The sequence below is a fragment of the Lagopus leucura genome, unplaced genomic scaffold (assembly GCF_019238085.1).
Source record: "Lagopus leucura isolate 7727_CA_CO unplaced genomic scaffold, USGS_WTPT01 35377-0_obj-0_obj, whole genome shotgun sequence".
Lineage (NCBI taxonomy): Eukaryota > Metazoa > Chordata > Aves > Galliformes > Phasianidae > Lagopus > Lagopus leucura.
Window position 1 is genome coordinate 1 of NW_024963414.1, and position 25,718 is coordinate 25,718.

Below are 25,718 nucleotides of genomic sequence, written 5' to 3' on the forward strand. Positions count from 1 at the left end.
GGAGGGAGAGGGAGAGGGGAGGGAGAGGGAGAGGGGAGGGAGAGGGAGAGGGAGAGGGAGGAATGGCTTCGGGGAAGGAAGAGGAATGGCAGAAAGTGGCATTTGGGGGAAGATTTAGATCGCTCAGCAGTCGAGGTACATAACAGAGATCTGTTTCGAGGTCATAGAATGTGGTGGATTATTGGTAGGGACCCACAAGGATCGCCGAGTCCAGCTCCTGACTGCACACAGAACTGCCCCAAAATCAAACCCTGTGTCTGTTACAGCTGTCTGAATATTTCTTGACCTCTTGCAGTTTGGATACTGTTACCACTGCCCTGGGGAGCCTGTTCCAGTGAAATATGTCTTTAAATAAGCCTTTCAAATGAATCAGTGAAAGAACTTGTTTGCTAAAGGAAAACCTATGTCAAAAAGTTTACATTTAATCTATTGATGATGTTTTATTCAGTCTTGATTGAACTGTTTTCATAATATTCATTATCTGTGTTCATCTTTTATAGTAAGTGATTATGATCAGCTAGATTTTGCTGTTGGAGATATTTAGGATCCTGTTTCAAAGTTTTAATCTGGGCAGCCATCTGCTGTTTGTTATTCATGGTGCTCCAGTCTTCAGTTAAGCAATTAGGTCCTCTCTTGAGTCTCTTAATATTGAAGGCTTTTGAAGGGGAAATACAATAAATATTTGTTTCACCATAAGGTATCCAAAGCTATAGGGCACGTGTCAGTAACTCTTTACAGGGTGAATGCCTTTACACTGCTGTGTGACATCCTCAGTCTGGGTTTTTCCCTTAGTTGGAGGCAAAGATGAGATCAGAGATGAGAGATTTAAAGTAATAGTTGTGATCAGCTGTGACACTAAGGGATGGTTCTACATTTTTAGTATTTACAAAGAATGATGCACAAATACCATAATTAGGAGAAGACCAGGGCTTGAAAGGAGACTCTTGAGATAAGAGATCATGAAAATCATGTTAGGTAGTAAAGCGAGCACCACAGCTGTGTGTTGAGATGTTTGTTGTTGAGCAAGTCTGCCTGACTGTTGGGGACATCAGTGTCCACAGCATAGGAGAATAGCCCAGGTGCAAGAATATTAAACAGAGCTGAAAGGTCTAAAAAACTAGTAAGAAAGAAGGCAAATTTGAGGCAGGTCTCCTAAAAACCTTAAGGTCAAGCATTAGGTAACTCTGCAAAGGACAAGAGATGCAGCAGAAAACTAAAGAAATTATCTTCAATGGTAAATGTGTAATAAAGGAATGAATTAAAGCCAAAATCAACATAGGTTGCCAAATACTTCCGACAGGTGACTGCATCTTGGAAAGAGGCAAATGTATAATTACTTGGACTGGTTTTAGCCCTTGTTCGTTAATCATTTTTTTTCTAATACTCCTGGTATTTCAGGCAGCACATTATTAAAATATTAGTGTTTGGGCTTTTTTTTCCCCGTGTTTCTTTGAGTGGGTTTACTTGTTGAATGAAGGCTCTCGAACTCAAAATTCTTGGGTTTCTTCATCACCAACTCAGTCACAGATCGGTGAGCACAGCCCATGTTTTACCTGTGTGTGCCCAGGGGCACCAAAAGCTGGCTGCCCCAATCCTCCCAGATGGATCAGTTTACCTTTGTCATTAGTCAATGTTAAGGGAAGTTTGGGTATTTTCTTTGATTTTATGAAGTGGTAATGCATTGGGTCAGGGTGTTTTTAACAATTTTGTATTGCTAAAGAACAGTAAGAACACTTTTTTTTTTTTTTTTTTTTTTTTTTTTTCTCAATGTACTGTAGAGGATATCATACCTTTGCAGACAAAAGTGTAGTGCACCTTTGGGCTGGGGAAGCCTCGGTGACATTTCTGGGGTGACCAGGTGGAAATTACGTTATTTCTTCTGTTATCAGTCAAGCAAACAATAAGCTCCAACGTTGATTGGGTATCGTATATATTTATATTATATATTGCATGCAATGGTCCCCTGGCCATATTTACATGGTGTGTGAACTAAGGTGGGTGCATACTAATGTTGCAGTACCTGCAGTCAGCCCCCTGCAGCTGTAACAGGTACATCAATGATTTACTTCAAGGAAAATGCAACGTTCAGACACTCCCAGGTGCTCCTGGAGTTAGAAAATTGTAATAACAGCAAATACATGTGCTGGGGCCGACCATGGATTGCCCTGGTGCATACAGGATAGAAACCTTTCTGGGAGGTTTTGCTGATCTGTGAGGTTACAAAGAAATCTATCGATTTTTATTTATTTATTTATTTTCTTATATCCAACTTCTGGCTGTGCTCCCGTTTTTTTAAAGGCCCAGATACTTCATATAATAGAAGTGCTTTTTACTTGGCTGGCATTTCTCAACTGCATAAAGAAGCAGTGAACACTGCTAGGGTTAAGTTCTCTTCTAGCCTCTCGGTTTTGATTGATCGGATCTCGTGATGACAGTAAGCTCTCAGAGAAGGAAGCTGGAATCCGAGGAGTCCAGAGGGGATTGTCAGGGTCGAAACCAGGGGGTAAATTGCTGCGAAGGTCACTTGAGGAAAGGTTTTCCAGGAGGTGTTTTGCAGCGCATTCTGCCCTTTCTCAGCTGCTTAGAGGGCGGGGGGGGCAGACAGCTTTGATTTTCATACATGGGCTGTTATCTCTGCGTGGTATCAATTTGTCTCTCCACACAGTTCCTAAGCCGTCCTAAATGCAAGAGCTTTCTGGCGCCGGTCTTTACTTCTGTGCGAGCAATTCTCCCGTTGCAGCCTCTCAGTCCTCCCACCCAGCCGAGCCGTCCCATCCTGCTCTGGAGGTTGGATAGGAGCTCGCCTGTGGCTGCGAGTGATCAGACTGGGACTGTTACGGGAGAAACCCGCTTTCCCTCCTATAATCCGAATTCGTTTACTCTGTATAAAAGAGAAAGCAAGAAATAGGCTTTTTTTTTTTTTTTTTCCTTTTATTTTCCCGTCTCCCTTTTTAGTTTAACAAGGGTAGAGTCTACTGCCTCCCTTAATCGTGCTCTTAAAACCCCTCTGGGAGATGTTGTTCTCAGCCGGAGCGTGCTGGGACTGTGCTAACCCATGTTTAGCCGATGCCTGTCACTTCTTATACACGTTTCCCTTCCAGCCCGTACTCTGACAGCGGCGGGCGCATCGTCTGTCTGGAGCAGAAAGGGGGAGGGAGCGGGGGCTTCGCTGCGTCTCTCTCTCACGGAAACTCAGCCATGTCTTTAAGTCGGGGACCGCGAGCCTCTTCGCAGCAACGGGTCTCCGTAGGGAAGGGAAAAAAAAAAAAGAGAGAGAGAGAGAGAAAAGGCAAAAAGAAAGGTGTGTGGGGGGAAGTAGGAAAAAGAAGAAAAAGGAAAAAAAAAGAGGGAAAAAAAAGAGAAAGAGGTGAGGGAAAAGAAAAAGGGAGAAAAAAGAGGGAAAAAAAGGGGGATAGTAATAAAAAGACAGGAGTGGCGGAGGGGCAGCGGCGGGGCTCTCGCAGCCTCCACCCCCGGCACGCAGGTGACTCCGCGGCCTCTGGGTGGCGCCGCCGCCGCGGGCCGCCGCCGCTTGCCCGGTAAGAGACGAGCGGGGCCGCGGCGCCCGGCACAGAGAGCGGCGGCGGAGCGGGGGCAGCGCGGCGGAGCTCAGCGCAGCGGCCGCCTCTCTCCGCGCACGGCGGCGGCGGAGCTGCGCGGGACCAGGGCGCCTCCCGCACCCGGAGCGAACTTCTCGCCTTGCCGCCGGTGCGCCCCGGTGCCCGCTCGCTGGGAACTTGGGCTGCTCGCTGAAATATTGGATTATGTTCCTGCCGAGCCGGGCTGCGGGGAGCTGAGTAGGGGAGGAAGAATGCGGGTCTATTGGATGGTCTTCTGCCTTTGCTGCACCGCGAAGGGACAAGTGGTGTACTCCATCGCCGAGGGAACAGAGCGAGGAGCGTTTGTCGGAAACGTAGCGAAGGATTTAGGAATAAACGCGGCTGCACTTTCAGCCCGGAAATTTCGCATGATCACCGGTTCAAGTAAGCAATATTTTAATATAAACGCAACCACGGGGGTTTTATCAGTTAACGAGCCAATAGACAGAGAGCAGCTTTGTGAACTAAAATCTGCGTGTCTTCTGAATTATGAACTTGTGCTAGAAAACCCTCTAGAGCTTTATAGGATGGAATTTAAAGTCCTGGATGTAAATGACAACTCTCCCAGCTTTCCTTTAAGTGAATATCGTGTAAGTGTGCCTGAGTTCCTGTCACCTGGGGCAAGGTTTGCGCTCCCTACTGCCCAAGATCTCGATGAAGGTACTAACGGTGTCCAGAATTATATTCTGAACCCTGATGACCATTTCCATTTGGAAATGCAGACACGCGGGGACGGAAGTGTGTATCCTGAATTGGTGCTGAAGAAAGCCTTAGACAGGGAACAGCAAGCCACTCACGGACTTGTTCTTACAGCCAAAGATGGTGGCGATCCTCCAAGGTCTGGTGATGTCCCTGTCGTTGTGACTGTTCTGGATACCAACGACAATGCACCAGAATTTGAGCAGTCAGTCTACAGGGCGAGTGTCCTGGAAAACTCCCCCAGTGGCACATTGGTGGTGCAAGTGCATGCCACGGACTTGGATGAAGGTCCCAATGGAGAGGTCGCGTATTCGTTTAGCAATGCTACAGCTGCTGACCTACAGCAAATGTTCTTAATTCACCCGCACACCGGGGAGGTGACAGTCAGTGGCGATTTAGCAGTTCAAAGACCTCTCCTCGAGATGCTTATTGAAGCAAGGGATAAAGGGGCATTTGCCCTGTCAAGCACAGCTAAGCTGCTGGTGGAGATCACTGATGTGAACAATCATGGCCCAGAGATAACGATTGCATCCCTTTCCAATCCCATCCCTGAGGATGCTGTTCCTGGCACGGTGATAGCACTGCTGAGTATTGTGGATAAGGACCCTGGGGAGAATGGGAAAGTAACCTGCCAGATCCCTGATGACCTTCCCTTCCAGTTAAAACCTTCCCTGGAAAACTACTACAGCCTGGTCACCAGCGGGCTCCTGGACCGAGAGCTAATCAATGGGTACAACATCACCATCACTGCCACAGACTTGGGATCTCCTCCCATCACCACTCAGCAGACACTTTGGGTGCAGATTTCTGATGTGAACGACAACCCCCCTGTCTTTGCTGCTGACACATTTGATGTGTTTGTGGAGGAAAACAATCCACTTGGTGCTTTTCTCTACCAGGTCTCAGCCTCTGACCTTGATATAGGGGAGAATGGGCAGATCTCTTACATACTCAGGAATTCAACAGTTGCAGGCAGTGCCCTGACCAGCTTTTTGTCTGTGAGCTTGGTCAATGGGAGCATCTATGCAAAACGTGCCTTTGACTTTGAGCAACTTAGAAGCTTCCATTTCCAAGTGGAAGCCAAGGACAGTGGGTCGCCAGCCCTGAGTGCTGCCATGACTGTGAATGTTTACATCTCAGACCAGAATGACAACGCCCCAGCCATCCTGTATCCCATCAGCCAGAATGGCTCAGTGGCAGTGGAAGTTGTGCCCCGCCTGGCTGACGAGGACTATCTAGTGACCAAAGTGGTGGCAGATGATGAGGACAACGCAGAGAATGCCTGGCTCTCCTATCACCTTGCCCACTCTACTGACTCCACGCTGTTTCACTTGGCACCGCACTCGGGTGAGCTACGCACCGCTCGCTCCTTGCGCTCCACTGACCTCCTTAAGCACAAGGTGGTAGTGGTGGTGCGGGACCATGGGGAGCCTCCACTCTCCTCCACGGTGACTGTGGGCATCCTGCTGGCTGACACTCTGCCCCAGGCTCTGCCTGACTTCGATGACAATGGGGAGCCACGGCCGCTGCTCAACGCTACAAACATCTACTTGATTGTTTCTCTTGCTTGTGTCTCCTTCATCTTTACAGTGTTCCTCCTCTTTCTTGCCATTGCACGGCTGTGCCATTGCTGGGCTTGTCACCGCCAGGGCTGCTGCTGCAGCATTTGTTGCTGCTCAGCTGACGAGTATGAAAAATATCGATACAGTGTGCACATGCTTCCCAGCTCTCACCTCCCACCGGACATGCTGGAGGTCACTGGTGTGGGTAAACTGACTCACACTTACTTGTACAGGGCATCTGTAGGCCTTGGGCTTGAGAACAGCGGCATCCCAAATGGGGATGCTGGGAATGTTCCCAACGGCTCAAGGTTACAAGTGCCAGGACCCTGCATCCAGGTGCAGCAGATCCAAAGCGACCGTTTGAGTGCTGTCCTCATGGTAAGTACTTCTTCCTTTCACTTGTTTTCTCCCAATCGCGTGGCCACTAAGAAGCTCATCCAGGAGAGTAGGTGTAATTTTATGGCGCCCATAGGAAACTTCATATCCTTTTATGTATTTCCTAAAGCTAGAAGCTGACTGAAAGAAAGCTCTTTTTGGATTAGAGTATGGTTATAGTGTGGCAAAATGTGCGACACGCATTTAGGGTATGCAGACGTAGCTGAAGAGAAATACCTTGTAAGTTGAGCCATTCTATTCACATAGCTAAGTAGAGTCGTGATGAGAGTTCACACAAGTTTCTAATCAATGAGAGGTTTTTCTACATTTACACAACCAGTGATTTCTTTTCTAATTCTGGAGACTTTTTTCATTCATCAATTTAATGAGCCAGGATGCTGGCTTACAGCGTCCAAGTTAGGAATATGTTGAAATAGCAGGAATTCCATATTGAGAACCTCTTGAGAAAATGTCAAGTACCCGCCTCTCTTTTCAAACCCTAACATGTGATGGGTGACTGTGGAAGAAAATATGTTATTGTCATTACAGTGAAGGATTACAATGTGGGGTATGTTTACAGATCATATTTGTTGGGTGTTACCAGGTCACTTGTCCAAGATACAGTTTTCGTCTATGCAAAGTAACATTAGTTGTGTTTGTAATAGGTGTTTTGCATTTTAAGTATATTTTTGTGAAGTTTTGAGATGTTTTGTCTACACACTACCAACTTTCCCTACTATGCGTAGCAGATAACTAATGTGCGGATCCAGCAGTTATGGGACCTAAAAGCATCATCGTTATTGTGAGCCAGATGAATTGCCTAGAAAGGCTCAGTCATTTCATTTGTTTTTTACTGTAATATTTAGTACTGTAATTAAAGAGTGATTTTTCTTAGTTACGTCAACTTTGGATGCCTCAGTTTAAGTAACTCAGCGAATCCTGGCCTTCAGAGTACTTTCTGAAACTCAACACACACCAGAATGTCTCAAGTTCCAACTCTCCAGTTAGAGACAGTCACATGGTTGGACTAGATGATCTTAGTGGTCTTTTCTGATCTTAATGATTCTGTTATTCTGAATGAGTCTACATCAGTGCTTTTTAGGACTAAGAACAGTGGCCAGCTCTGTCCAGGCCAACATTCTGTGCTAAGAGCTGTTCCAGATGTTCCCAAGGCAAAGGTAGGAACCCTTGGTAGACAGGTACGATAATAATCTGTTTCCCACAGTTTTTGTCCTTATAAACAATTACTGGAGATTGTAGTAAGTTTGTAGTTGTGATGCTTATTTCACTATTACACTTTTTAATGCTTGGAAATGGCCAGTCCCCTTTTGAACCCGGGTGTATGGGTAGCTTCAGTAACTTCTTTGGCTAACAAATATACATTCATCTAGACAGTGTCTGAAAAATACTTCCTTTTATAACTCTTAAACTTTTGTGTAGGTTCATTGTTCACTCTTAACTATGCTATGTTTGTTGTGTCTTTTCGCCTTTTAGTGAGGTGAAATAGTTTTGTAGGTTGGTTTTTTGCTCTCTTTTCTGAACACTTTTCACACAGAAATCCTATTCTCAAGGAAGGATCTTTTCTCAAATATATGCTACTTGATTGACTCCTGATGATCTACCTAGTATTTAACTGAAAACCTGGACAGTTTTAAGCCACTGCAGTGGAATAGAGAACTGTGCCTCTCAATAAGAAAATAGCAGTTGACAGTATCAAAAGAAGAGTTTGTTCCTATGCTTTGGTGTATTTTGGAAATATCATTGATTATTTGGAGGATCTCAATAAAAGCCTCCCACAGTAAAAGCTTTCTAGCAAGGAATTGAAAAATTTTTGGCTATCGCTTAATTCAGGGTTTGTTTTCAGAAACACTGATTGTGTCTTAAAAGTGTATCCTTGGCTGTAGAGTAAGTCATAATTGCAAAACTTTTATAACAAAGGTGATACGAAAGACCATTTTTACAATTAATGTCTGTGTTCCTATTGAGCAAAATCTTGAAACTCGGGTTGCTAAAATATTAATAGACTGAGTAATAATAAAAAATGCAAATGCATTCCCGTTCTTTGTAATAGGAACAACCAAAATTACTTCTGTCTACATGTCAGCCATTCAGGTAAACTTTTAGCCTTGAGATGTAATAGACATTTTTAAGAGCTTTCCATAGTGGGGAAAATAAATCCTGGATGTTTTCTTTGGCAAATTTCTTTCCTTTGCTCTTATATTCAGGAATGGGTGACCATAGATGTGACAGGTGTGAGAAGTCCAAAGGCTGTGCATTAGTTGTGTTGAGCAGAAGAGTAAGGAAGAAGGCTCAGAACTACAAAAATTCATCTATTCTTAGGAACAAAATGATAACAGTTATTATTAATTCGGTGCTGATGATCATAGTGATTAGCATGTAGAACAATTAACAACATGTGTATAATATAGAGTATTCAGCTCTGGGGATCTCAGCGTATCACAGAGTCACAGAATGGCCAGGGTTGGAAAGGACCTTGAGCATCATGAAGCTCCAGCCCCCCTACCACATGCAGGGCCACCAACCTCCACGTTTCATAGCAGCCCAGGCTGCCCAGGGCCCCATCCAACCTGGCCTTGAGCACCTCCAGGGATGGACGGGGCATCCACAGCCTCTCTGGGCAGCTGTTCCAGCACCTCACCACTCTCTCAGTAAAGAACTTCCCCCTGACATCCAATCTAAATCTTCCCTCCCTCAACTTCAAACCATTTCCCCTTGCCCTGCTGTTATCTACCCTTTCAAAGAGTTGATTCCTCTCCTGTTTGTAGGCTCCCTTTAGGTATTGAAAGACTGCAGTGAGGTCACCCTGCAGCCTTCTCTTTTCCAGGCTGAACAAGCCCAGCTCCCTCAGCCTGTCTTCAAAGGGGAGGTACTCCAGCCCCCTGCTCATCTTTGTGGCTCTCCTCTGGACCCCCTCCAACAGCTCTCTGTCAAAGATGAACATGAACTATTAGAGCAGGTCCAGAAAAGGCTACAAGGATGATCACCTCCCTGTGGAGGCTGGCTGAGGGAGATTAACCTAGGGGAGAGAAGGCTCTGGAAAGACCTCCAGTCGCTAAAGGGGAGCTACTGGAAAACTGTGGAGGGACTTTTTATCAGACATTGCAGTGACAGGATGAGGGGTAATGGTTTCAAACTAAGAAATTATAAATTTACATTAGATATAAAGAAGAAACTCTTCTTGATAAGGGCGGCAAGGCCCTGGGCACTGCTGTCCAGAGAGCTGTGGGTGCCTCATTCCTGGTTGTGCCCAAGGCCAGGTTGGATGGGGCTCAGTCTTGGAGCAACCTGGTCAGGTGGATGACAACCAGCTCACAGCAGAGCTCTCGAACTGTTTGGGCTGCAAGATCCCTTCCCAATCATTCCATTATTCTATGACTCTACTTATTTCTTGCAGAAATCCCGAGTTACAAAAATCAGGAGTGGGTGGAAGATACAGTTGCTGTACTTGGATTCCTTTGCCTCCTTTGGGATTGCCAAGTTATAGAATAAAGTGAAATAGAACAATTTGGAAGAGATTCTTGGAAAATAGTTTCCAGTTATCTTGGGTAGAAAAGAGAACTGTCACTCGTTCTTGAAAACTGTTCCTTTTACCAAATCCCTTTCGTTGCTCTATTATTGAATGGTTTACTCCTTTTATATTAGAATGAGAGGACAAGCATTTTTTCAGCATTTACCAATGGATATTTTGGTAAAAAATAGCATGTGAGTTTGCTCATTGAATTTTGTGTTCACGTGCTTTCAGACCAACTCATTTGGATTTACAGATATGAGCATTACTTTACCCTCTGAACTAAAATGTAATAAAAAGTAAGCATCAAATATTTAAAAGGAAAAGGGAGCAAATCCTTTGTTACAAAGCAAGGCACTGGGAATGACTCCAAAATTATAATGTAATCAGAAGTTAAATCCCCAATTTAAAGAAGTATTCTTAGGATTATAATTTTTAGTACCTGGAAGACAGAGAAATGTCTACGTATAGTACAAGGTTAGTGGAAGTTCCAGAAATTAAATGTGTTTTCAAAATTTAGGTTTATTTATTTATACTTGGTCCTCTTTTGATACTGAATTGAATGACAGGACTGAATGCTTTTTACATATACGGAAGTGTGAGACCATTTTGTGCTTTAACATCTTCTATTTAGGTTAGTACTAAAAATAGAACTTAGGCCACAACTGCAGTAAACTGTAACTGTACATCTTTCAGCATCTTACCGTCTCTTTGTGCAGTGTAGCATGTGTGACAGCCAAGTGAAAAGCATTTTACGTGGCAATGCTGCATTGCTGTATTAGAGACAAAGGCATTAGTGGCTTTACTGACTAAAGGAAGCATTAGTTCACTGGGGTCATTAGTTTTTGGGGTCATGATGTGGCCATGGATTGTTGCAGTGTTTTTGTTTGCTTGTTTTGTCCATTAGGTGCACAAAAGGCCTGTAAGGTATTAGCGCATTCGGAGCATAGTGAGCTCTCTGTGATTTTGCACTCAGTATTTAGGTTACATCGACAAGAACAGACACCAGTGTGGCAGTGGAGAATATTTCCTGGTAAACTGTAGTGGCAGTAGGATCATTTCATGCTAAGTGGCATGAATTTCAAGCAATGAAAGTAGATGCACTTCTTGACAGTGGCATGCAATCTGGGCTGAGATGCTGCAGGCTAAGCATCAGTGGCTTGTCACAGAAGTAAGGACCAGCCATGTAATTTCCCTATGCATCTCATTCTGATGGGCCTCATAACTTAACCAAATAGAAAGGTAAAGCGCCATGCCATTTCCTGCCGTCTGTACAGATAACAACCTGCCCAGATACAGCAGGCTTGTGCCCACTTTTTAAGACATCAGATGTGGAGGCAGATTTCTTGGCTACAGAAGTTACTCCTGGAATCAGGCCAAGAAAATCCTTGAAACAGCAACAACCGAAGGAATTTCAGCAGTGGGGAATTCAGTAGATTTCCCTCCTTCTGACCACTTACCTTTCCCAAAGAAGGATGCAGCTTCAAAGTTCAACAAGAAGAACACTATGTCCAGGAAAGCCTGCAGATGTTGCCTGGGCTGAAACTTTGCATGTCTGATGTCTGCCGTGGAGTACTATTTATAGAAGTAGTGGAGGGGAGGGAGAGTGACAGACGGAGAAGCTTGAGACAAAGGCCTTGAGGGGATGTGAAGAATAATGTGACTGTATTTGGAGATGTTTAAAGGCAAAGTCAGTGATGGGAAAGCCTGAATGAGCTGGGCTGAGGGAGAGTGGATGTGAGTAGTAGTACTTGTATGAAAGCATAAGACAAGAAAACACCATTTGGATCAAGGCCAGTCCTTTCCTATATGAGCCAGCATTTGATCTTAAAACTTTGTATTTAAAGATTTAAATTTTAATTGTAAAAATGCTCCTTTTATTTGCAAAATTCATTAGGTTGTGCCCAGTGTTCCAATTGGAAAGTCATTCCTCCAAGGCTTTGAAACCAGCTTGTAACATCCTGCCAACAGTTATTTGCTATCAACTTGTAGACATCTGTTCTCGTGCCAGCAGTGTCATGTTTAGTATAAATAGTTCTTTTCCCTTTTAAGGGCTGGCTTTCTTCATAGTTTAGAAAGCAACCATATTTTTTTTCTTAGGCTTTATTTGACTACGCTAAACAGATCAACCTCTTTTAGTCTTTTTTTCTAGGGTTGTCTCTGCATTTGTCTGGTCATGCTAATATCCCTTCTCTGCATCTTCTCTTCCTTTGTGGAAGCATATTTCTTGCAAATTTGTTCCCCCTATGCATATTTCCATAGGGCCTTCTATACGATAGAAATATTTCCCTATCCAGGGGATAGAAAATACATTGCCTGATATTTCTTGAGACAGAAGTTACCTCCTCCATAGATGGAATATGTTGATTGATCTATCAGGTAAGTCTTATCATAATACTTCTTTGATGGTAAAGTAGATGTGTAAATCTTCCAAAATGGTGTTTCTTGTGCCTAACTTCATGAATCCAAATGTTTGATGATTGAACATTTGGAAGGCAAAGCCACCTGCTGACAGCGACTCATCCTCTTCGTCTCAGTCATCTTATCTCTTTTCATTTAGTTTAGACATGATCTGTAGACAGTGCTCAGGCTTGATGCACAACTTTTAAAAGACAAGTTAGGTGGGATGAAGAGTGGCTTGTGGGAATCTGCACTTTGGGTTCTTAGGTGTAATTCATTTCTGTGATGGGTGTCAAGTTGTTACTGCAGTTAATAATGTCGTATGGCTGTCTTCAGCAAATACTATTAGGTTTGCACAACATCCTGTAACATCATTAAACTTTTCAATGGGGCCCTGGGAGCCATTCCTGGGTGTCAGCTGGTACCACCAGCCCTTGAGGACTCCCTCTCCACTGTCCTCTTTGTAGGCTAGTTCTGCTAGTCTCTAAAGAGTTATGCTGCTGGAGTTGGATCCAGTTCTATCGTTCGGCGTGGTGCAGTGTCTCTAGTTCTGCCCTTGCTACAATTCTGTTGAATCTAGTTAATCAGTCATGACCATATGTGGGGTTTCTGATGTTGATCAAGCTCTACTTTTTGCAATCAGAGACATTTGGAGAATAAATACAAATTTGACAAATACAGCAAGCAGAAATTATATGTCAGAGAAAGAAGGTACATTAAAAAAAAAAAAAAGGGGGTTTTACTTTCCAGTCTTTGAACAGTGTCTCTAATGAGCATTGATTTATTTTTATTCTTTGGATTCTTTATTTCTGTAGGAATGGTTTGTTTGTTCTAATTGGTTATTTCTGCTGTCCCTCCGTGGGTTCATCTCAGCCTGATGGATGTTTTCCCCCTGACACCCTGTTCAATGAAAGCCATCTTTTCTTTCTTGTTCTGAAAGAGCCGCCTCCTCAAAGTAAAACACCTTTGTATGATTGGTCTGCAAAATCAAAGTTTTGATGTTCATTTAAGAAACATGAGGCTCTTGGTTCCAAGAATCACTGTGCTGTTCCTCATCCTTTGCCAATTCTTGTGCAGCAAGCAGAAGCTGAGCAAAGTAGTTTTACAGCTGAATGGGCTTAGCTGTTATGTGTATTGGGAATGTATTTTAAATAGCTGTTAGGCCCTGCTTTGTAGCCAGCAGTTGTGTAGGGATTGGTGCAATATCCATATGTTTCAAACATTTTTCATTGCATGATGTTACATTCACAGGGATATGATTAGACCTATAGTATTAGGGTGTATAGCCTCATTTTCAGATTTCTCCTTTTGTAAGATCCCACAAATCTCTGTGCAAGAGAGATTAGAGTGACTGGAGAGAGTACAGAGAAGAGCCACTAAAGTTGGGACTGGAACATCTCTTCTATGAGGAAAGGTTGAGAGAGTGAGGACTCTTGTGGCCTGGAGAAGAGAAGGCTCAGCAGTGAGATCTCATTTATGGAAAATGTCAGGAGAGAGGGTGTAAGAAAGATGGAGCCAGGCTCTTTTCAGTGCTGCCTTGTGCCAAGACAAGAGACAGTGGTCACAAAATGAAACACATGGGGTTCCCTTTGAACATCAGGAAGCACTTTTTTGCTGTGAAAATGGCAGCACTGGCATGGGTTGGCCAGAGAGGTTGAGATTCTCCTTCTTGGACATGGTCAAAACCTGCCTGGCTGCAGTCCTAAGAAGGATGCTCTGGATGGCCCTGCTTGAGCAGGGGTTGGACCAGATGGACCCAGAAGTCCCTTCTAACCTCAACCAATCTGATTCTATGATGTTCTTAATGGAAGACTGTTCTGGGTGTGCTCTACTCTACAGAGCTGTGTGATGATGAGGGACAAATGCTGCAGCTTCTGTGTTAGAGTGCATCCTCAAGCACATTTCCTAATGGAAAAAAATAGCCTTGGGCAATGCCTTGGAGAGAGTATGGTGCTGTACTGCATTGACTATGAGAGACAGTTTTCTTTTTCTGAATGGATAGAGATTAAAAAATACATATTCAATATATATATATATATATTAGAAAATAATAAGCATGGCAAATAATACACGTTCAGTTATATGTTTGATCAGGGATACCTTTTCTGTTTCTCATTATCATTCAGCATATCAAAGATAGCAAGAACTGAAGACATCTGCCATGTGGTTAAGACCAAATGAACTATGGAATTTAAGGAGCTTTGTTCAGTAGGAAATAGAAAATCTGTGACTGCTGATAAACCATAGGAAAAGTGCTTTTTAGGGCAATTGATGAGTTGAGTATTCAGTGACCCAATTTTATGAAGGGACACTGATTTTACAAAGAGCACCAGAATGCTAAAGGTGCTGAAACGGAACTGATGTAACATTTTGTGTTGTAAATACAGATGACCTTTGCAGTGTTGCAGACTGAGGTGTTTATTCTTTTAAAGGATTTCAGATTTGCAGCCACAATCCCATTGTATTACTCATTTTTCCACTATTCCTCACACCTCCAGCCCCCTGAAAAGGGAGGTCTAGCCGAATTTGTTCAAATTATCAAATTCTGCTCTGTGCATCAACCAGCTATTTATCTCCTGTAGGTTTAAATCATAAGAAAATTCATGATATTTCAGGGGTCATTAAAATGTGATGTTTTAAATATATCTTCTTCAGTTTTCTTCTTTGTAGTGTCATGTGCAGTGTCATGCAGGATGGCCTTTATCAATTCTATATATTTCTTCAAGAGGACCCTTCATGCAATTTTTAAAATCTTTTTGGCTTTTGTTTTGGGCAGTCATGAAAAATGAAGACAATTCAACTCTAAAAATATTGCTTGGAAGGAAATAAAAAAAATGTAAAAGAAAATAATTTCCCCCCTTCCAAACAAAAAGGAGATTATTGCCATCTTCAAGATCTGATGAAGTAAAATCATCCTTGTAAATGACTTGTCTAATCTGAGTTGTCAGTTGGAATGGTTTCAAAGGATTTGGAGTTGTTGGCTTTGAACTGCTACTTGCACTTTCATCTTTGTTTGTTTCAATTGTATTATATATTTGTCAAAGGATTAGAATTAGCGGGTTCTTGTCTCCTCTTTTACAACATCCTGCTTCTCTACAAGGCATTCAATCTCTTTAATGCATCTCACCTTATTTGAAAAACTACAAGAAAAATTAACTTGAGCTAATGCAGAACGTGGAAAGATGCCAACTTAATCAGAGTCAGAGTGTGGGTGCAGAACAGAGATGTGCACTGAGGAATACTATATGAGTTCTTCATCTGGTGAAGCTTTTTACTATTGCAATTATATATGTCAGGAAAGAGCTTTTCTTCATTCAGTCTGTTCAAAGGGGAACCAGATTATTTAGAATAAAATTGGAACTGAACATTGGGGCCCTGGAGCTGCAAGCTCCCGTTGTACCAATGGATAGTTCAAATCCAAGGGTCTCTTCTGTTTTGTTTTTGTTGTTATCTAGGAAATGAGACCAGTGTTTTTTAATGTGGGTAATATAGGTTCTTGTAAAACTTAGGAAACAGTTGGAGTTCAACTTAAATAAAGAAAATAAAAGCAAGAGGGAACCTAACATTGTTCCTCTACTGTGTCATTGCAGTGACAGAAAGACAGGGAGTGATGGTTACAAGTTTCAGGAAAGGAAATTCTTGGTGGTCATGAAGAAGAAATGGCTTCTTGTGTGAAGTGCAACCCAGGGACAGTCAGGCAACTGAACTCCACCATGTCTCTCAGTCTTCCTCGTTAAAGGAAGTGGGGAGAAAGTATGATAGAAAAGGGCTCAAGAGCTGAGACAAGGCCAGAGTTGTCACTCACCAATTACTGTTACGGGGAAAACAGACTCAGTGTGTGGACATTACTATAATTTTATTGTCTATTACTAACAGACAGCAGCAAACTAAAACAGAAAGCGAACTAAAATCACTTTTCCCCCCCATCCACCCTCTTCAGCCTCTTCTTGACACAGAGGAACAGGGAATGGGAGCTGTGCTCAGTCCAGAACTGAGCATCTTCTACTCTTTCATGGCCACTCCTTGCTCCATGTGGATCCCTCCCATGGATGCCATCTTCCCAGACTGATCCCTCCCACTGGCTGCAGCTCCTCAGGCTCCTCCTCTCCATCCAGCAGAGGTGGACTGCTCTAGAGCAAGGCAACAAGAAGCCTAGATCTTGCCTTTAGCTATGTATAATTGTGATAAAGTGAAAAAAAAAAAATTTTCTTCTCCCTCTGTATAACGTGAGGAGTTCCTACAATAAATCAGCAGCATGTGAAAGATGAGCCAGTTTACACAGTTGAAGCAGCTGGTGGTATTGTGTTCTCAGGGTTCTAGGATGACTGCAAACAGAGAAGAGATGCTTCATGCTATGGTGTCATTATTCAGTGAGGAGGTGTGGAAATGGCCTTCCTGCAGGTACTTGTTTGTGCTATCTGTAGAATTGTGGCTTATGTTCTGCCTTTTGCAAGGAAATCCTGCTCTCCCTTTTAAATATTATTTCTGCTTGAGAATTCAGGGGTTCTGTTACTCTGTCTTGAGCCTGCTGGTAACTCTAGCACCCAAGCAAAGTTGATGGAAAGAGATTACAAGCAATCAAAACCTGCTTCACTGAAAAACATAATAATTTTATCAGAAAGCTGATAAATGCAAATGCCAGTTTTCATCTGTGATACATACTGAATAATTTGATCTTATATCTATGATTTTAAGGAGTGTTACTGATACTCTTCTCACATTAAGGAAAGGTGCTGCTCAGTTCATTAATGAGACAGCATTTACTTTAGAACTTGGAGGACTTGAGTCGTGGCTCCCATCTCATAAAAATCCAAAGAACTGAAAAAGGCAAAGACATTAAATTTCAAAAAATGTTTCTGTGTCCTTATTCCCACTTAAGTGATACTGTAGAACAAATGTCAGGACAGAGCATAAGTAGTGGAAAAAGTAAGTTAAAATAGCTTTATATTTATATATACTTCTTTTTTTCCTCTGAAAACACTGCCGCACTTCATCTAATGTGATTAAATAGATTGAATGTAAATAAATCACAGTCTGGGAGTAAGGGATTTTGGAGTGCATTCTGGAAAATTTCCATGTCTTATAGCTATTTAAAATGCATTAAAATACCAAACAAGTGTGCGTTACAGTATCTCATGATACATTTTGTCTCTCTATACCAAGGGCTTCCAGCCATCTTTATAGAGGCAGCAGAAATATACTATTTATCAGCTGTGATGCTGTACAATTAGTCTGTTCCAAATGTATGTTTGGCTGCTGCTAATGCACAAGTCTGGTTTGCTGGGATGATTTTATATGTAGAAGTGTTCTGTCTGAAAGATACACTTACTTTTATAAATAGTCTTCTGTCTCTTAATGTAAAGCATCCGTAATGTAATATTAATTCTTCTAAAAGGAATGTTTTCTGAAATACTTTAACAGAGGGAGACTGGACAGTAGTAATTGTCATATATAACAGCACCTTGTGTTCAAGCTGAATTTTCTTCTAGTCCCACACTTATATTGTTTATATGGAGAATATTTTCCTCTAGGCAAAGTGTCACTTGTGATCTATGACTTCTGCAACAGATGGAAGGAGATTCAGAAATGTGAGAATGTGAGCAACCAATTACTTTTTATTAATATTCATTAAAACAATTTAAATGGTTAACTTGGATTTATGAACTTCTGTATTTACATCTCTCTCCATTAGTGAATGAATGAAAACCTTTCAGGCTTTCAGTCTGTGTTCGTAGCACTGCTTACTATGAAAGTGGTTTGATATTCATTATAAAACCCTCTGGCCTCCTTGAGTGGTGATATGCCCAAGCCAATGGTTGCCTGTTAAAAGTTTAACTGAGCAGTTTGGTCATTCCTCAGGCTGAGGGTGGTGAAGAATATTCATTTTTGCCTGCAATAAAAATGTGGCTAGCCTTAAAAGGCTTGGCAAGGCATATCTGGGGGAAAAAAGACTCGGTATTTGTTGTGAAGTAATCTCTGTCATATTAAATAGCTGTTGAGGTCTACTCAAGTTGGCTGAGTTATAAGCTTTTGAGTAATTCTTGTCCTCTGAACTTGGTAGACTCTTGAAAGAGCTGGAAAGCTCTTTCCTTCAAGTCCTGCCAACACAGAAGACTGTTTAAGCCAAGAGCTGGCAGGACCTTCCTGTAATAGCAGTTGTATGATGGTGGCCCAGATGAGAATGAAAACTGAGAACAGGAGCATTGAGACTAGGGAAAGGGAGAATCCCGAATTTCAGTGTGCAGAAAATGTAGAAATGCATTGCATGGAAGCAGACCAAGTGATCCCATGGCCATACCCTGATGTCTTTTGAGTATCTTGAGATATGGAGACACCAGAGCCTGTCTGGGCAACCTTTGCTACTGTTTAGTTCCCTACAACGTTAAAAATAAATAAATAAATAAATTTTTCCTTATTCATAGAATCATAGAATCATAGAATCATAGAATCACTAAGGTTGGAAAAGACCTAAAAGATCACCCAGTCCAACCGTTCACCTATTCCCAATAGCTCCTACTAAACCATGTCCCTCAACACAACATCCAGCCTTTCCTTGAACACCCCCAGGGTCGGTGATTCCACCACCTCCCTGGGCAGTCCATTCCAGTGCCTGACCACCCTTTCTGAAAAGTAATACTTCCTCATGTCCAGCCTGAATCTCCTCTGCCGTAGCTTGAAACCATTCCCCCTGGTCCTATCACTAATGACACGAGAGAAGAGGCCGACCCCCAGCTCACTACAACCTCCCTTCAGGAAGTTATAGAGAGCAATAAGGTCTCCCCTGAGCCTCCTCTTCTCCAGACTGAACATTCCCAGCTCCTTCAGCCTCTCCTCATATGGCCTGTGTTCCAGACCCCTCACCAGCTTTGTTGCCCTTCTTTGAACACGTTCCAGGGCCTCAATATCTTTCTTGCAGTGAGGGGCCCAAAACTGGACACAGTACTCGAGGTGCGGCCTCACGAGTGCTGAATATAGGGGAACAATCACCTCTCTGCTCCTGCTTGCAACACTGTTTCTGATGCAAGCCAGGATGCCATTGGCCTTCTTGGCCACCTGGGCACACTGTCGGCTCATGTTCAGCCGAGCATCAATCAATACCCCCAGGTCCATTTCCTCTACGCAGTCCTCCAGCCACACCGCCCCAAGCCTGTAGCGTCGCCTGGGGTTGTTGTGGCCGAAGTGTAGGACCCGGCATTTGGCCTTGTTGAAACTCATCCCATTGGCTCCAGCCCAGCTCTCCAGCCTGTCCAGATCCCTCTGTAGGGCCTCGCTACCCCCAGGCAGATCCACACTTCCAGCCAATTTGGTGTCATCTGCGAATTTACTGAGGGTGCACTCGATGCCCTCATCGAGGTCATCAATAAAGATATTGAAGAGGACAGGCCCCAGCACCGACCCCTGCGGAACACCACTCACGACCGGTCGCCAGCTGGATTTAACTCCATTCACCACCACTCTCTGTGCCCGGCCCTCCAGCCAGCTCCTTACCCAGCCAAGAGTGTACCCATCCAAGCCTCTGGCTGCCAGCTTCTGCAGGAGAATGCTGTGGGAGACAGTGTCAAAGGCTTTGCTGAAGTCTAGGTAGACCACATCAACAGCCTTTCCTTCATCCACCAGATGGGTCACTAGATCATAGAAGGAGATCAGGTTGGTCAAACAGGACCTGCCCTTCATGAACCCATGCTGGCTAGGCCTGATCCCCTGGTCACCCTGCACATGCCGCATGGTCTCCCTCAAGACGATCTGCTCCATAACCTTCCCTGGCACCGAGGTCAGGCTGACAGGCCTGTAGTTCCCCGGATCCTCCTTACGACCTTTCTTATAAATGGGAGTCACATTGGCAAGCCTCCAGTCTTCTGGGACCTCACCAGTCAACAAGGAGCGCTGACAGATGATGGAAAGCGGCTCGGCTATCACCTCCGCCAGTTCCCTCAGCACTCTCGGGTGGATCTCATCTGGCCCCATCGACTTGTGACAGTCCAGCTGGAGCAGTAGGTCTCTGACTGTTTCTTTCAGAATCACAGGGGGGTTAGTGTGCTCCCCGGCCGAGATTACCAGGTCAGAGAGAGGGGTATCCTGAGGATAACTGGACTGACTTTTAAAGACAGACGTAAAGAAGGCATTCAGAACCTCCGCCTTTTCCTTATCCTCAGTGGTCACATTCCCAGCCTCATCCAGCAAAGAGTGGATATTCTCCTTTGTCCTCCTCTTACTGTTAATGTATTTATAAAAGAGTTTCTTATTCCTTTTCACACCAGCAGCTAGGTTAAATTCAAGCTGGGCTTTTGCCTTTCTGATTTCACCTCTACACATCCTAACAACTTTCCTGTATTCATTTTGAGTGGCCTGTCCCTCTTTCCACAGGCGGTAGATTCTCTTTTTCTCCCGGAGCCTCAGGAATAGCTCCCTATTCATCCACGCCGGTCTTCTTCCCCGCCGGCTCATTTTGCAGCTCAGGGGGACTGCCTGCTCCTGCGCCCTTAAGACTTCCTTCTTGAAGAGCAACCAGCTCTCTTGGACCCCTTTGCTTGCTAAGACTGAATGCCAGGGGACTCCCCCTATTAGTCCCCTGAACAATTCAAAGTCTGCCCTCCTGAAGTCCAAGGTAGCAGTATTACTATTCCCCCTCCAGGCTCCACTGTGAATCACGAAGTCTATCATTTCATGATCACTCTGTCAATAGGCAGAATTTATCTTAGAAAGACATTACTTCAAAACTTCAGAGGCTTGTAAGTCCTATAGGTCAGTTACTGCATAGCGGACATTCATCAGTAGAAAGTGTGATAGGCCACATGAAGTTTCCTGTGGGGGACTGACTTTACAGTATCACTAGAAGCACGTGGAAGGTGTAAAAGGAACTATTAATAGAGAAACAAACATGTCAAAAATGTCAAAGTTCAGAGTTAAGAGCTTAACTAAGTGATTTGATGATGTAACGCTGTAGTAATTAAACAAGTAGCACAGTGGAATAAAATAGGCAAACCATTTGGTAGCTCAGAAATCCAATACCTTCTTCCTTTTGATATTTTTACCTTGAGAGGAGGTATTTTGTTTCCATCAAGACAGAAAACTATAAAGGTTTTTGTATTGCAACAGTACAAAACCCAGAAAATAACCCACCAGTACTCGGCTGAGTCCTTAGTGTGGGTGGTTTTATGTTCTTGAATGAAGGACTGAAAAGGAGCTGAAAGTCTTCTAATGACAATGCAATGTCAAGATGACTCTGTGTTTATTCAGCAAGAGGATAACTATGGTGTCAAGTTTTCAGGACTAAGTATCTCAAGAATGGGAACACTGACAGGGCTGAGTCTCCTTGTTTTTTCAAACCTTTCTTTGGCTCTTTCTACTTTTGACACCACAATGACATTGTCTGCTGTTGTAGGAACAAGTAGACACAATATGAGGCTTCCATCAGTAATATATATATATATATATATATATATATTTCCATTATTTTGCATAATTATACAAAATGCATAAGGCAGATCTGCATTAATATTCCAGAACTAGATAGTTCTAGACACCAGATATAGCCTAGCTTTTAAAAGAATACTTTATTATGTAAACCACTTCCAACTATTCACTGTAGACCCTTGTGCTCAAGGAAGGAAATACTGAACTCTTCCTAAAGCTGAAACGTAAGTAGTTTAGTGTCACTGATGTTATAAGAATCCTGAAAAGAAGATGGAAAACAGATATACTTTGCGTACTTAAACAGTTTTCTCCATTCAGCACCCATTACAAATAATAAATTATACATATGTATATGTAACTTGTTTCTTGAGAATATCCACGTGTCCTCTGCAGTACTGCTGTAAGCCATTCAGTAGCCACTTGAGCCCAGATACTGCTGCCATTTTAAGAACCAATTAACACACTTAGAAATCATGAAGCCCTTGATGTAACACTGAATAGAACCCAGTCCTCATGAATTTATGGTTGTATGGCACAATCAGATATTTCTGTTATTGTCTTAGAATCAGAGAATAGAATCATAGAATATTTTTATTTGGAAGGGGACACAAAAAGGTCATCTCGTCCAGCTCCCCAGCAACTAACAGGGCCACACACAAATAGATGAGGCTGCTCAGAGCCCATCCAGCCTGACCTTGAGTGTCTCCAGGGACAGGGTACCACTTCTCCAGGCACCCTGTGTTTGTGCTTCACCACCCTTATAGTGAAAAACTTCTTCCTTATTTCCACTCTAAATCTTTCCTCTTTTAGTTTGAAACCATTTCCTCTCGTCCTGTCACAACAGAACCTGCTAGGGTCTGTCCCCATCTTTCTTACAGCCTCCCTTTTTACACTGAAAGGCTTCAATTGGGTCTCCCTGAAGCTTCTTCTTCTCCGGGCTGCACAGCCCCAGCTGTCAGCCTGTCCTCACAGGGAGGTGTTCCATCCCTTGGATCTTTCTTGTGGCCCTCCTCTGGACTCACTCCAACAGCTTCACGTCTTTCATGTGCTGAGCACTCCCCATCTGGATGTAGCACTCCAGGTGAGGTCTCAGTGCAGAGCAGAGGGGCAGACCTCCTCCCTTGCCCTGCTGGCCACGCTGCTTTGGATGCAGACCAGGGTACAGTTTGCTCTCTGAATTACAGGGGCACAGTGCTGGCTCGTGTCCAGCTGCCATCCAGCAATACCCCCAGTCCTTTTTGACAGGGCTGCACTCTATCCTGTCATCCTCCAACTTCTACTGACAGTGGCAGTTGCCATGACCCAGGTGCTAGACCTCACACTTGGACGTACTGAACCTCGTGTTGTTCTCCTGAGCCCAATGCTCAGCCTGCAGGCCCCTCTGAATGGCATCCTATCCATTGGGTGTGTTGACCACACCACATAGCTTGCTTTTGTCTTGCCTTGTTTTCTAAACCCCCAACTCAGTTCCAGGGAATTTCATCCTCTTCTTGGTATTGCATGAGTGATACTGCTTTTCATTCCTTCCTTTGAGCTTCTGATCATCATCTGCCCTCCACTTACCTGCATCTTCTCTTTCCTTTGCATCTCCTTCTAAAGTCTCAATCTCAGATGCTCTTATTTGCTGCATCAGAGGTGATCTTATTGCAGCAGTGAATCTGAACAGCGCTGCCTCAGCATTTCTGAAGCTTGCTACAGGCCCTGATGTGGGCAGCTGTGGTCAGCAACTTTCTGACATCTTCTTAATAACATGATTGCTATTTCTCCTCGACCTGTCAGCCCATACAACATCATGATGTCAAGTTCTTAGCTAATTTTGTCTGTGACATTACAGGTCTTGTATTTTCTATGGTCCATTCACCACTGCCTCTTTCTCTTCTTTTTTGGATCTTCTTGTCTCAGTATTTTGTCTCACCACCCTGGAGTGTCTTTGATGAAATTTTTGAATTTCACATTTATCTTGTTTTTCTCATCAATGTATTTTAAGGCTCCAGTTCTCCTCTCCATTTTCTTGACACCTTGCCTCAGGTCATTTTGTTGCTCTTCATTCATTTGAATGAAATCTCACATAGGGTGCTCTGCAGCAAGTAATGCCCATTCTTCCTGTTAGTCCTTTTGTGGTTTTTTTTGAGTGCTTTCACTTGTGCACACACTTGTATTCATATCTCAGTCATACTAATCTTAGTCATTTCTTTTAGTCAAATTTCTGTATCCAGCATAAAATATAATAAATGGGGACAGGTAAAATCAGAAGGATTACAGAAAGGAAAAGCTCAGATTAGTTACAGGTAATGAACTCAAACTATCAAGACAGTCTTTGTAAGAAATGATAAAGCAAAATTGTTGCTGGGCTTATGTACAAGATTATTGGCAGATGATCTTTGGCATGTTATCAGATACTGCTTGTAAGTGCCCAGTTAGAATCTAATTGATGTTCTGTTTTGATAACCTCACTAAGGGAAAATATGATGGAGGTTGTAAAGGTGGAGTAGAGGGTACAAAATGGTTGGAACATAGAATACAAGTGAAAAGGAAAAAAAGAACCGACTTCTGCATGGCTATTCAGGGAGAAGGAAGACATGAGATCTCAGAGAGCTTCAGGACACCAAAGAGAAACAAAAATGTAGAACAAAGTCATTGGCCAAGGGTGTCAGCCAGGGTCAGAAGCTGTTCCTTGTTCTGCTGAATAAGAAAATCAATGGGTCTTGTCCTGAGGTGAGATAATATCAGCAGAATCTGCAGTAAAAACATTGTGCTCATTGTGGATGTGGTTATACATTAAAAATAGCCCAAGCACAACAAAGTTTAGGCAAATGTGCTGGGTTTTTTTTGTTGTTGTTGTTTGTTTTTTTTTCCCTAATAGGATTTGAAATAAAATCTTCTAAGCTCAGAAATGCCTTCTGAGAATTTAGCAAACAAAAATGAAATATTTTCCTACCCTACTTTCCCTGCTCAGCCATTCCTGGGCAGACATGAAATACAGAAAGCTGTGGAACAGCAGCCATTGGATTACTGATCTCATAAAACTCCTCACAGAGTCAGTATGTTTTATGGGGCTGGTGCTGTAATGTCCTCCTGCTTCTTTTATGGCTCTCAGCTGCTGTGTAAAATAGCTAAGGGCTTTATATTTTCTGTCAATGTACTGAAGACCATAGCATGTCTATCAGAGCTTCAAGCCAAGACCTGCAGCTCAGCCACAAGGCTGATAGGATAAAGGTTACTTAACTGTGTTGCTGGGCAAAGTCTTCCCCATTGGTGCTAAAAGTTGGGTAGACTTCTGTGATGGAGGCTTTCCCCCATCATTTCATCACAGGGTGAAGTTACTTCCTTCTCACCATAGGGAGAATTACCCTAAAAATGGCTAACGCTGAGGAAGCTGTGAAAGGCTGGAACCAGACATGCAGAACTGAAACATCCACGCCACATGTGGCTCTTATGTCCTAGCAAATTGCTAAATACTGCTTGTATACAGGCCATGTTTGTTGTAAGGAGCTCTAGAAGCCCTGAGCAATGCCTTGGTTTTCTTTTGGTTGTTCATCCATTCTGCAGCAAAGAAGTGACTGATACCTAGCTGGTTCTACCTGCTGCTGCTTGGAGGCAATACTGCAGTGGTGGCTGAGGCTCTGGCTGCAGAAAGTGTGGGGACTGTGTTTGAGTGCTATATCCAGGGCTAGAGGTGTTGACTTGCCCCACTTTTATGCTTTAGAAGGCATAACACTAATGATTTATTTTCCTGGTTGATACAAGTTGCAGCTTGATAGGACCCTTAATGGATAACCTTGTTGTTTGTTTAGCTAATGGGAAGGATCTGCATGTCTGTTGTAGAATAGATAAGAGATGTTCTGTGAGACTTTGTATTGAATAGATAAGGGAGATTCCTGAGACTTTGTATAGATGAGGAAGGTTCCATGAGTCTCTGTGTGGAATATGTTTGTACCTCAGAGAAGGTCTCTGGGGTAGGCAATCCGCACAGCCAAAGCTGATATTGAAGAATGCCTACTTTGTAACATCCAGCTTGAGTCTTAGAGAGTTTCTTGATTGACTGCTTTATGGTAAAATGGTAGGTTTGATACTGGCTTGTTTTGACATGAAGAGAACAGCTATTACGTGGATAATCCTAAAATGCAGCCCTGAAAAAGA

General features: G+C 43.2%; 1 protein-coding gene across 1 annotated transcript in view; it reads left to right on the forward strand.

The window, feature by feature from the left end:
- The first annotated feature begins 3,066 nt into the window (after positions 1-3,066).
- LOC122191128 (protocadherin alpha-C1-like) overlaps positions 3,067-25,718 on the forward strand; it is a 75,374-nt gene continuing 52,722 nt past the window's right edge. The window contains 2 exon segments of the mRNA XM_042891318.1: positions 3,067-3,413; positions 3,415-6,238. Of these exon segments, the coding sequence (XP_042747252.1) occupies positions 3,067-3,413; positions 3,415-6,238 (3,171 nt within the window).